Here is a 13,364-nt window from a genome sequence, read left to right as displayed (position 1 = left end):
GCTGCTGTTTTGGACATATTTTTAAACAGAATTTTTTGTATACTTATAAAATCATAAATTGAAGAATTAATATAAAAGTTAATCTTATTTTTTCCTCCATACCAGTGTGTCAAATAATCTGTTAATGAAGCAGATATTTCATTATGATGGACGATGACTGCAGCCTAAGTTCAGAGTCTCTAGCAACAAGCGAAGAATTTGAATTTGTTGGCGAAGGAGAACCAGAACTTCAAGTAACGGGAAGTCATACCAATCAAATTAATTTACTACAGGATGTTGACGATCAATTAGATGATGATATGGAAACTAAAGGAAAAGAGGTAGGCGGTTGTTTATATATATATATATTACTGGTATTTCTTATAAATTTAAATTTTGTTTATAAGCATTTTGGAATATTTGTTCAAGTATAAAAATTTGAGAGAAAACACTTGTGATGTGGTGGTTGTGTGTATATAATTTTTTTCTTAGCACTTAAACAGAATAGTCTACTAACGTAGGTGTTAAAACAAAGGAAAAAAAATAAGTTTTTTGTTTAGATTTTCAGTTTTGAATGTGAAGCTTTTCCTTTATTTTGGCTTTAAAAGCTTTATTTTGCCAGAATTTATCATCTGTTACAGAGACTCTGAACTTACGATAGTCCATTCATTTCTAAGTAAGGAGGGAAAGAAATAATTTTTAAAATTAACATAATCATTTCATAGACAAAATGTTGGAGTAGATATAACAAATATTTAGGAAACTGCATTATGTGATATGTACATTTTTTATAAGTATTGTAAGTTGTAAGAAATAAGCCAAATTTCTTATATATATATGTATATAATTTATGGTTAATTATTGGTTTTAAAGCCTTGTCCTGCAGACACACATTACAATTAGAGATTATAAAATATTTTTTTATCATTTTAAAATAAAAATTTTTGCATTTAATGGACAATTCGACCACCAGTGAAACAAAACTTTTAGTAATTTAAGTTGGAGTTTATTGAAAATGCTAATTACGACTTAACTGTCAAGCATAAGTATTTAACAGTACGTGGTATATAATACGTTTGTAGTAAATTCTTATCCCTGTTTTTACTATTAAAGAACTATTTTTGTTTAGAAGAAAATTCAAACCAGAGAAACACAGATTATACAGTTGAGTTGACCTTTTTGTATGCTCTTTCCTATTTAAACATGAAGTGTTGCTGAAATATCCTTCTGGAATTGATATACAGTAGAGTCGTTTATCCAAATCAATTGGGGACTGGGGTTGTTCGGATAACCGATTATGGACGAAAAAATATATTAACCTGTCCGATGTTGAAATTTTTCTCCGTTTCGTGTCGCTTCGTGTCGAATTTTCGTCGATTTTAAGCCTGACGAAAATTTTTATAATAATAATCGAGGCTATTGTATCGTTAAAAATTATTTCTTTATTTTGTACAAACAAAATAAATACATTGAAAAATATAAAAACATAAAAATTATACTTCTAAAGTATAATTTAGTATCAAAAAAGTTCGATTCGGCACGACACAGTCCGACTGGAAAGCATTCGGATAACCAGTGTTCGGATAAACGACTCTCTACTGTAATTTAAAAATTTGTGTAACTGTAATTATTTTAATAAATACTTCTTAAAATTTTCAAAAATAGAAGAAACTTTAAAAAACATGTCTTCACATTTCTTTTCACACCTCGGGAACACAACAAAATCTCACGGTAGACGTGATCTTTGTCTTAATGCTCTCGTGTACCTCAATATACAAAATTTATTTAAAACATTCTTTCCACTAGTAGTACAATTGTAAAAAATACTTTTAATAAAAAGCCAGGATGATAAGTGAATTTAAATGTACTTATTATCTTGGATTTTTATCACCTTAAACTATATTTGAACTTTTTCTGATGTTGATCATAAATATTAGATACTTTACACGTTATTCCAAAATGTAAGCCCTTTTTTAATGGAGAGAAACGAGTTAATTTATTAAAATGAACATGTATGCTAATGTATATCTGATGATAAATTCCAAAATAAGAGTGTACTATTTGTCATTGAGAAAATAATTTAATATTTAAGTGTGTGAAATATGATAGTTTAATATTAATCTTTTACAGATTATTTCAAATGGTTTAAAAGAAAAAGATTTAGAAAACAAAATGTCTTTAGAAGGCGGCGAAGAAAAGCACGAGAAGGAGAATATATCGGAAAAGTCGAATTTGAAATTGCAGAAAAAGTTAGGAAAAATGAATATTTCTCTGTCCGACAACATGGAAGGGTGCGAATGTTCCGACAAAAATTTGTCGCCTACATTGTCTACTTCTTCGTCGAGTCCCATAGAAGGTCAGTTTGAATCTGTTTTAATAATTCAATATTTATACAATAAAGTTTAATTTTTGTAATATTTAGGCCTATCTGTTTACTGTAATTTTACTTTAAAAATTCAAATGTCAAACAACAGTTTTAAAAAACAATTCAATTTCAATTGTAAACTTTCTTAAAGAAAAATTAATATCAAGATATAAATTTTTTTTCCTTCCTCCTCTTAAAATTAAAAAGATGATCGAGTCTGCATAAGTCGTCACCCGGATAACTCGACACCATAGATTAAGTAGTCAGTTTTCTGTGGTCCCGGCCGACTTACGTAGACATTAATGTTTAAAAACTCGGTTTACTCGACGTCGTTTAACTCGTCACCACCGGATAAACCAACATACTTTTTCTGTTTCACACTTTTTAGACGTCCCCTTCTGAAAAAAACGAGTTTACGCCGTACAGTAAGCTGTGTGGTGTGAACTCATTTTTAATGGGGGGAGTTGACTTATCAGACATCTAAACGAGTGTGAAACAGAAACAGTATGTTGATTTATCTATGGTGATGACTTAAACGATGTCGAGTAAACAGAGTTTTTTAACATTAATAACATTAATGCCTAATGTAAGTCGGCCGGGACCACACAAAACTGACTATGTAATGACTGTGTTGAGTTATCCAGGTGACAACTTATGCAGACGCGACTTTTTTTGTATATAGTATTTATTCACGTATGACACTTTCCTTCTCAATTTATCATTAACATACAATTTAATGTTTACTATATTCAAAATTAGTTTTATGATTATTCTTATATAATTACAAATATATAGTAAGATAAGATTGTTTGTTTGGATAAGGGCTAGTATTTCTGTTACCGATATTATGATCCACTCACTATCATTATAAATGTTTGGATATATACTGAATTTTCTTAATTTCTAGACACCTGTTAATTTTAAGAAATGTTTTGTTTGAAATTGAATGTTTCTTATGGTTGAAGAAATTCTCAAATAGCTAAGTTTATTAAGTTTTGTTAAGTAACAAATTAGAAAAACAATACAAAATCCATGAAATAGAGCTACTGAACTTACATATTCCATACTTTTCTGCATGTCGTCACAATAATGGTGAACTCCTCTAAATACTTACATCATACAGGACTTTCACCACCAAAGAAACTTTACATGGATCACTTGGTGCCAGTTTTAATGTCAAAATTGAAGTGCTGTAATTAAAAACATGACACTGGACCCTTCACCATGGAAAGATTTGGAAAATACATGTTGCTACAATACGCATGACTTCAAAATGTACCATTTGGCACTGGGGCCATTCTTCACTACTGAAATAATATACTCATAAAAGAGTTATTCATTTTAGTGTTGCATGACAATATTGTATTAAAGGCACTTTAAATGTTACAAGCCTTTAATTTAAATTTCCTATTAACAAATAAAGTTATTTGAGGTAATGTGACAATATAGTTCAAATATCTAATATTGATCATATGATTTAGTGCTGCTGATCGTCGGTTGATGTTTCAGACAGCAAATAAAAGATTCGCATTTATTTTGGAAAAGTAAAAATGGATAAAACAGTGAAGGAAATAATGTGCTAAATTTCATTACTGTGAAAAATAGAAATAGTTATAGTTTACAGAACAGAATAATTCCTATTTACGAGTATATCTTGATCCTGAAAAACCACTCTCAAATCTTGTAAGTTGGGATGAACTTTTTTCAAGTCCTATGGTATAAATCCATACCTTCTTCCAGCATATCTGTCATCTTACCCATGTTCCCCAAATAATAATGGTGCTACAAAACACCCGTTTCCTGTTAATGATTCTAAATGAAATAAAATAAATGAAAATATTAAGTTCATTGACACACAACTTATGAAATGAGAAAAATGAAAAGCAAATATGATCACAAATATGTAAATTATTAGACAGTTCACTATGATAAGAAAACAAAAGTTAGGTATGATAATAAGGAAGTAGAAAAGAGTAATATATGAGCCGTTCACAGGTCAGATCAATTAACTCCACGTGTAAATCTTTAATATAATCGTTATTATTTTTACGTGTTTCGTTTAAGTAATTTTATATATTGTTGCATACAGCTATGCTTTGTATTTTTATATATCGTTATATTATTCTATAATCTTTTTTTTAAATTTAAAAAAATAATTTATATTATCAATTTTTATACTTTGTTTTGTGGAGTTAATCGATTTGGCAAGTGAGTGGCTTATATAATATAATAAGATTTGTAATTAATTATCAATAAAAGGATTTTTGATATAATGGTATTATCACAATCTGGTAAGGTGTAGAGCTACAATCAGAAATAAAGATGACCAAATGTTATCTCATACAGCATAGTGCTGATAATCTATATCAATAGTTTAAAAATTTCATAGTAGAAAACTGAATTTATATTTCTATGGAAATTACAATGTTTTTCACATTTTAACAGGCCATATTATCCATGATTGACGAAAAATAATGCTGTGATTTGTCAATCAACTTGTTGGTCGTACCTGGAACCAGTGGCGTAGCGTAGTGGGAGCGGCAGGGGCAGCCCGCCCTGGGCGGCACTTACGGAATGCGGCAAAATTTCACAATAAATAATATCGTCTTGTAAAAATACTTAAATAAGGGGGCGGCGAAATTTTCCTCCCTCCGGGCAGCTGACACCCACGCTACACTACTGCCTGGAACACATCGAATTGTTGAATTTTCAGTGCAAGGAGACAATGGTTGGCTCTAAACCCCTAATTGAAAATTTATGATTAGAGCTTTTTATATTATGTTTAAACATATATGAACATATAATAATATTTCTTTTATTGTTTTTATTAGCTTAATTTACAAAAAATTAAAATGAATGACTTAATGTTTTCACTACTCTTCCATTTATTTCTTGCACTAAGTAATGTAAAAAATTTCTAAACTTGCAAAACGAAATTCAGTAATACTGTGAATGTGGGAAGAATGCATTTACTTGTTATAGTTGATTTATTTTCTGTTAATGTTAAAAAACAATATATAACAATATTTATAATAATTTTGTATTTATTTAATAGGAGGAGGAGTTCTTAATACAATCTAATTTATATTTTTTTTATAGAATCTTCTTCAAAATCAATATCTTTACAATTTCCTGTAGATAGTCTTCTATTTCCAAAAGTGACATATTTAGGGTGTGCCGCCATTAATGCGCCTCGTAGTGAAAATGAAATTTTCCGAAACATGGCTATATTGAACGAACAGTCTTCGGAACATGCCATTGAGATTACTCTGTCGATACCAGGTGATGCAGAAGGATCCGTCATGTATGTTTTTCTATTATTATTATTATTATTAGAAATAACCAAAGAAATACTCCTTTAATGAGTTTTTGTAAATTTCAGATTATATGAATTAAACAGCAGTACGGAGATTGCAACTTTTCCAATTCATAGAATATTATTTTGTGCCAGAGGAAGACCAGAGACTCAAGAAGTACATTGCTTTGCATTTACTTGCAGTCACGGTACTATTGCCGAAACTGCTATCTTTCAGTGTCACGTATTTAAGTGTAACGAGCCCGAAACGGTTAGTTTAATAATAAAGATATATTTATTTCTGTTTTTGCACAATATTTTTAATTATTTGTGTTATATATTATTTGTGAATTTGTCAATTTTAGGTTTTGAAAGTCCTTCAAGGATTTGCCAAAGCATTCCGAAAGATTCCAAAACTACCCACTTCCAGATGTAACTCGATTAGTTCCGATAAAAACATTCCTATTGGAAACACTGTTAGAAATAATGAACAAGTTTATGTTTTTGAAGCAACATTAGAAATGAAAGAGGAAGATTCAAAAGTAATTGCTGCTTTATTTGATTTGACAGTTTCATATCATCTTATCCCAAAAATCGGAAATGTTAATTTAATTATTTCATATCTACAGGGAAATTTTGCCACTTGTCCTAGAGATAAGGAGTATTTTAAATTGAGATGCAATCTGGAGAAGCTCATCGTCATGACAATCCATCAAATATCTAACAATAAGGAACTCACCATCGAAAGGTAGAAACCTGTTTATTAATAATTGTTTTTGTTTCAAGTATTTACTAGATGATAGTTCTTTTAAACATAAAATAGATAGCTTATTCTTCAATATTTAAAACTGCAGTATTATTATTTAAAATATTTTAAGGTGTTTTGGTCTATTAATTTCACCTGGGAGAAATGTCAGCCAAGGAGATATGCATCCACTGGAAATGGTAACTCATATGTTAACTTATTCAGTACTTATGTTTTTTAACACGATGGCGATGTGTGAATTATTACTGGTTATCGTCATAATACAGAGGACTTTGTAAATATATCGTGGCATGACCAATTGGCTGAGTTTTTGGTGAATAAAACCACTGAAAACTGGTTGTGGGTTTGAGCCTTGCCAACAAGCTGGTTGCGTAGTTTTCCAGGTTTTTGCCACATGTCTAACATTGTAAATAGGGGCCAGTTCTCTGTCGACAGTTCCCTGGAAGGCACTCCTCCTTGTCAGATCAACCATATGTTGCATTCTCTTATCCCATTAATCTCATCCAATCTAAATGCCAGTTGCCCATTCTGGGGACTTGAACTCTAGTTTGGGTTGACTCAAATTTTCTTGGATGGGTTGATTGGATATGCCAGTCTGTTCCTTGCTAATTGGTTGTTCTTGTTGTGGGTCCAGTCAAGTACATAATAGGTATGAAAATAGTCTGCAAAGTGGAAAGTTTTTGTAACATTAGTGATCTCAGAATTAATATATATTAGAATTTCACAGCAAGTTTTTAAATGTAGCTATTATGTTGTACTGTACATAATGGCATATCTATATAAAGAAAGAAAAGTTTTTTTGAAGTCTCTGGAAAGTTATAAGAATTTATGGAAATCGTTAATTCCTCAGTTGTCCAGAATGTACGTGGAAATTACTGGTGAATTCTTTTGTCGCCAAAGTGTTACAGTAGAACCCCCCTATAACACGGTAGATACATTCCGTGTTATATGAATTCCGTGTTGTACGAGTCACTTAAATACATCAGCCAATCACAGCCCGGCAGGCGTGTAGTTTAGGGGCTATGGCTGTGTGAAAGATTTCCTTCCATCAAAAACCGATTCTAGACTAATTTGACTCAACATTTCCAAAACACATATAATTTTTTGGGAATAATCCATAAAAACTATGCTATAAACAAAAAATTGTAGGATTACTTACTGAGTGTGCACCGTTCAAAGATGCCATTGATTAAGCTTGTTTTTGTCGTGGAGCAGCTCATAGAATGGCAGGTGCGTTTTCCGATAAGTTATTTTTCTGCGAAAAATTCGCTGAACTTTGGAGACATCATTAATATAAATGTAATTTTTATGGCCGTTAAATAATAAATGGTTTTTAGTAGGTCCGCTGCTCGTTTAAACTCCATGGTTTGTGCAATGTCCGCTATTGGTCCAGATTTGACCAATCCTGTCGCGACACGAGTCGGCAATGACGTTTTACCATGTTATAAGAGTCTCTTTTAGCATGTTATACGAACACGATCGCAATTTTTCCGCCGTGTTATATGAATCCGTGTTATAGGGGGTCTACTGTATTTTGCTATACACACTTTTAATGTTTTATCATAATTTTGTGTTGTTAAACTATCAGAATTCTTTTTAATAGCTATTCTTAATCTCTAGGTTTCTATGAATAAAGTAGCTGGAGTAGATAGATTCTCTTATCAGATATCGGGTCACTGGAATCCAACACCAGCAGTTTTTGAAGTCCTAAATAGAGAAACACCTAGAGGTAAATTTTAATAAATATGCTTTAGTTTTATTTATATTTAAACTGTTAATTTTGGTTTTGTAATTGTTTTTAATGTTTGTAGATTCAGTGGTTTATGTAACAGTAGCAATCGATGTTGTTTTTGCTGGTGTGCAGGAATCAATTAGATTTGCAATAGAAACAAAAGCAAAAATATTTTCTCAAAATGATAGGTTTTGGTACTTTACAAAGAAACCAGTTCAAGAACAGTTTTATGTTCGACTGCGAGAGGTAAGGTCTAATTTTGGACAGACTGATTTGTTTATGAATATTAAGATTAAAGACTATAATTACTAATACAGGCTGAGATGGAAAACAGCGGTGGACATTTACTAGATGTAGTCAGTGTTGATAGTGCCAGCCAGCTGCAACGTAAAAGAGCAATTCTCACTTTAAATTTTGGCGAGGGCAGGCGTTCTAGTGTTCAGTCTGAAACGACACCCGGCGATCAAGAGTCTGAATCTGGTAGGATTTTAAAATTTTGAAATATAAATTGTAATGCTATACATCCACAAGAGCCGTATTATCTAGCCCGATAATACGGCTCTTGTGGATGTATAGCTTTGTAACGGGTTAGTCATTATTTATTTATAAATTGTAATGTTTATAGCAGCATTCGTAGTAAATGTAACATATTTAAACTAACAAAATTTTAAAATGTTGTAGATAATGATGAGCCATTGCTGAGTGGAACAGGAGAAGTCAGTAAAGACTGCACCGAAGTAGAATTAGAAGGTTGGGGTGACGTTCTGTCCAAGTGGCGTCAAAATCTTAAACAGCGCCCGAAACAGTTGGCTCCTCTCGTCCGTCGTGGAATACCCGAGGCCCTGAGAGGTGAAGTTTGGCAACTGCTGGCCGGTTGTCACGACACAAGGCAAATGATTGAAACTTATAGAATTCTAATCACAAAAGTATGTACTTAGTTTTATATTTTTTACACATCTTATTTGAATTGTAAATACATAATACTACTTTTTAGGTTTTTAATTTTATATAAAATAGGTTGTCAAAATCATAAGAGAAACTTTTTTAAATGTATAGATAATCTGTGTTGGTGAATTTATATAATTTATTTTAAAAATTTTCTTTTTTTAAAAGTTTTTAGTTAAAACTTTGCTAAAATAATGTATCTATTTCAATAATAATACTGAAATAAGTAATATTTTGTTGTATAAAATAAAATTATAATATAGACTTTGTATAAAAGATAAATATAAAAAATTTATATATACACATCCTTTTACTAAAATTTAATTAATTATAGTAAATAAAAGACATAGGGTAGTTCATTAAATCAGATAAAGTTGTGATAATTTTATTGTAAAATGCTGAATAATACAAGCATTTCCCGATTTTGAGATGTAATGTATTCCTAAACATATGTACAGAAGAGAGTTGTATATGTTATAAAGGAAATTCTGTTCTCAGAAGCAGAAAAGAAACATTTTATAAAACAAAAAAATATGCCAGAAAAAGTTTTTACAGTGATTATCGCGTCATAAAGCATAAAACATTAAAATAAACAGGAAACAAACTTTTACAAACTATTTTGCTATTGAAAACGAAACTGGACAATATCTCAGTTTTACTTCTTGATTCAAAATGCTTTGTACATTTTCAATTACAAAGGTCTGAATTTGGTATAAGGAAAGCAGTTTGTGTGTGGAAAGTGTTATGTACAAAAGAACAAGTTGCCCAAAAGTCGAGGACTGCGTATATAGTATTAAAAACGCTATATATATGTATAAAATTTAATACAATTAATTTAGATTGGTTAGCAATAATCAGCTTTACCGACTAGTTTCCCTTATGAAGGGAAGATAATTAACTAATTATAGTTAGTTAATAAATCAATATGACTGACACACAATTACGCATAAGTGACAAAGTTGAAATTAAAACCATTTACTGTTCCAAGAATTTAACCATATTAGCATTTTTCTTCCTATATAATGAATTTGATTTTATTAAATTTTTTTAAAATCAATATAATATAATAAAATAATAACTAAGTTGAATTTTACCATCATGACTTCAGATTTTACAATGAGTTTGAGAGTTAATTTTATTTGCAAGTGTTTTTAATTAAATTTTGTCAAAAAGTATTTTAAAAGGCTGTATTTTGGTAGGACTCTCCTTGCGAAAATGTGATTCAGAGAGACATCAATCGTACGTTTCCGGCTCACGATTACTTTAGAGAAAGCGGAGGCATTGGGCAAGATTCGTTATATAAAATATGCAAGGAAGTAGAATGATTGTTAGATTTTTTTTAACTGTTGAATTTTTTTGACTAACTGTGTAATATTATTACAGGCCTATTCTGTATATGATCAAGAAATTGGCTATTGCCAAGGTTTATCTTTTCTTGCTGCTGCTCTTCTTCTCCATGTAAGTCACAATGTTCTTATATTAAAAAATAAAGTCAAGTATATTTTAATTTTGTTGACACTATACACAATTTATTCGCAATACATCATTATTTTAATATGAATGAAACTTGAGTATAGTTTTTTCATGATTTTATTGTACATGATACTCTGACACTTGTCAGGTCAAACATTGGTAGATTGATGCTGGCAATACGGAAGGGGCAATTAAACAACTTTGGGAAAGAACAACAGAAGCAAAATGAAACTTGTTGGGAAAATTTGTACAATTATTTAAATGACTGTTGGATGTTGTAAAATGTGTGACAATTTTTTTTAAACAGATATTTTGTCTAAAGCAGATAGCCTCCCTCCCAAAAGTATCCACTGAAACTCAAGTTTCATGTATATAATGTGCACTCCTACTGTTTATCAAATTATTTGATCAATCATCCAAACTTTTGAATAACTAATAAATATGCTTGGGTATACGGAAGCCCACTATTGAGTTAGTAGTTTAGTAAATTGAATTAAATAATTATAATTGCCTTACAGTCCTTATTTCTAAAGTTATTTCTAATTGTCTACATGGACATTACTCATTACTAGGACTCTACACTGGTGTTTACATATTGACACAAGAATGAGAATTATTTCAGAAAAAACAAATTTTCTTATATCACCTGTAGTAATTTTCCCTGTACACATATTACACGTGTTTCGGGCTTGCATGTCCCTCATCAGCATTATTACTACAAAACACTAAAAAATAATAATAATAAAATAAATAAGACATAGTATTTTATTGTCAAGCTTATTATATACAATTTTAAAACTTGCAATAAATACACATTCGAACACAGAGTACAACTGGACGATATTTCTCATTTTAAATTTACATAACATCATTTCACTGTGTAATTAAAAATAAATAAGTAAATTAAATAAAGATGGAAATTATTAAAAGCATACAATATCTTGTAATAATTTTTTAAAAAACACATCAAGGTTTTGTTCACAACCATTCAACAACAGTAAGATAAGGCGAGTCTCTGAACCGTTTGTACACTATGCTTTTTTGTAAACGTCATAAAGTATGGTGCTCCAGGATTGGTGGATTATTTATTCTATTTCTTTCTTTCTTTGTTTATATGTTTGTATAATTGCCTTTTGTAATTATTAGACTTTCTTCTTAATTTTTATTGTATTTATATCTATTTGGCACCCATAATTATTAGTGTTCTGCGACTGCAGAATTTGCGTAATTACCTTTTATTGTGCATATGTGCTCTTTTATTCTTGTTCTTAATTTCCTTTTTGTTTCTCCTATATAAGTTTTAGCTGGATCACAATTACGATTAAGTGAATAAACTATTTCTTTTTCTTCCATTAAATCAAGTTTTTTGTCCAACCTACGATATAAATGTCTTTTAAATAATTTTTTTTCTGGTATTAGATTCACTTTTCCTTTTAATATATTTTTAACTCTTTCAAATATTTTAGGTATATATATTAAATTTACACGTTTTTTTTATCTCTCTCAAAATTCCTATTTTTATTAACATTACTATTAATCCAGTTTAACCATTTTTCTAATAATTTTTTTAGAATAACTATTAAGTAAAAACATTTTTATTACTTGTTTTATTTTCAATTTTATCTATGTACATTTTAAAGATATTAAATTTCATAGCTTGTGGAACACTAGATTTATAATTAAGTACTCTTGGTATTTGCATAGGTTTTATAATTTTTTTTTATATTCTAAGTTATAACCATTAATAGAACTGATATCCTAAAAAATTTATACAATTGTTAATTTCTTTTTCAACCTCAAATGGTATGTTTGTTTCTATTAAATTAGCCTGTCTTAAAATTAAATCTTCACTAGTTTTTCTACTATTGAAATAGAATGATGCAATCGTCTACGTACCTATTATAAAATGTTGTTCCTTTGATATCTTTTACGATAAATATAGATAGAAAAATTAAAATTTCGGCAAGTCTTGGGCCTATGCAAGTTCCCGTGGGTATCCCATCCGTTTGTCTATAAAAGTTTTCGTCGTTCTTGAAATAATTATTCTCTATTACTAACAAACACAATTTTATAATCCAATCTGGAGCATTGATTTTCTGCAAAGAATTTTCAATGTTATTTTTTATGTCTAAAGACAAAAATTTCGTATAGTTAACCTATATGAAATTTTTGCACGGTATTTCGATATCCGTTGTATTCATTATTAGTTTTTTCCTCCATTCTTCCCTTTCTTTAAGCAAAGGGTAGCCTATTTTTTTAGTTTTTTTGTATTTATCTTCAAAAAGATTTTTAAAAAAATTATTACAAGATATTGTACGCTTTTAATAATTTCCATCTTTATTTAATTTACTTACTTATACAGTGAAATGATGTTATGTAAATTTAAAATGAGAAATATCATCCAGTTGTACTCGGTGTTGGAATATGTATTTATTGTAAGTTTTAAAATAGTATTTTATACAATGTCTTATTTATTTTATTATTATTACTTTTTAGTGTTTTGTGGTAATACTGCTGATGAGAGGCATGCAAGCCCGAAACACGTGTAATATGTGTACAGGGAAAATTACTACAGGTGATATAATAAAGAGAATTTGAGAATTAGTTCAGAAAAAACATTCTTGTGTCAATATCTAAACACCAGTGTAAAGTCCTAGTAATGCGTAATGTCCATGTAGACAATTTCTTGAATTTATTTAATTCATTTGTATGTTTTTGACACTCCACAAAAATACAAAACAATCTTAAATTTACATAATAATAGGATCTTAACTGTGTAACATGTTTTTTTTTTATTAAAAGTATATTA

At 29.7% G+C, this 13,364-nt stretch overlaps 1 protein-coding gene across 3 annotated transcripts in view; it reads left to right on the top strand.

Annotated features, from left to right (window-relative positions):
- The window catches only part of LOC136987145 (rab GTPase-activating protein 1-like), a 33,286-nt gene that overhangs the window by 14,572 nt on the left and 5,350 nt on the right, over positions 1 to 13,364 (top strand). For all 3 annotated transcript variants that reach the window (XM_067284822.1, XM_067284821.1, XM_067284823.1), the window contains exons 2-14: positions 106 to 320; positions 2,110 to 2,335; positions 5,444 to 5,648; positions 5,727 to 5,910; positions 6,005 to 6,181; positions 6,269 to 6,387; positions 6,518 to 6,584; positions 8,026 to 8,134; positions 8,217 to 8,383; positions 8,455 to 8,617; positions 8,819 to 9,063; positions 10,282 to 10,396; positions 10,467 to 10,540. In XM_067284822.1, the coding sequence (XP_067140923.1) occupies positions 144 to 320; positions 2,110 to 2,335; positions 5,444 to 5,648; positions 5,727 to 5,910; positions 6,005 to 6,181; positions 6,269 to 6,387; positions 6,518 to 6,584; positions 8,026 to 8,134; positions 8,217 to 8,383; positions 8,455 to 8,617; positions 8,819 to 9,063; positions 10,282 to 10,396; positions 10,467 to 10,540 (2,028 nt within the window). In that variant the 5' untranslated portion in view covers positions 106 to 143. The remainder of the gene's footprint in view (positions 1 to 105; positions 321 to 2,109; positions 2,336 to 5,443; positions 5,649 to 5,726; positions 5,911 to 6,004; positions 6,182 to 6,268; positions 6,388 to 6,517; positions 6,585 to 8,025; positions 8,135 to 8,216; positions 8,384 to 8,454; positions 8,618 to 8,818; positions 9,064 to 10,281; positions 10,397 to 10,466; positions 10,541 to 13,364) is intronic.

The sequence above is a fragment of the Centruroides vittatus genome, unplaced genomic scaffold, assembly GCF_030686945.1.
Source record: "Centruroides vittatus isolate TY-2023 unplaced genomic scaffold, ASM3068694v2 scaffold_1478, whole genome shotgun sequence".
Taxonomy (NCBI): Eukaryota; Metazoa; Arthropoda; class Arachnida; order Scorpiones; family Buthidae; genus Centruroides; species Centruroides vittatus.
Note: the sequence above shows the minus strand (reverse complement) of the source record. Positions and strands in the feature narration are given on the sequence as shown.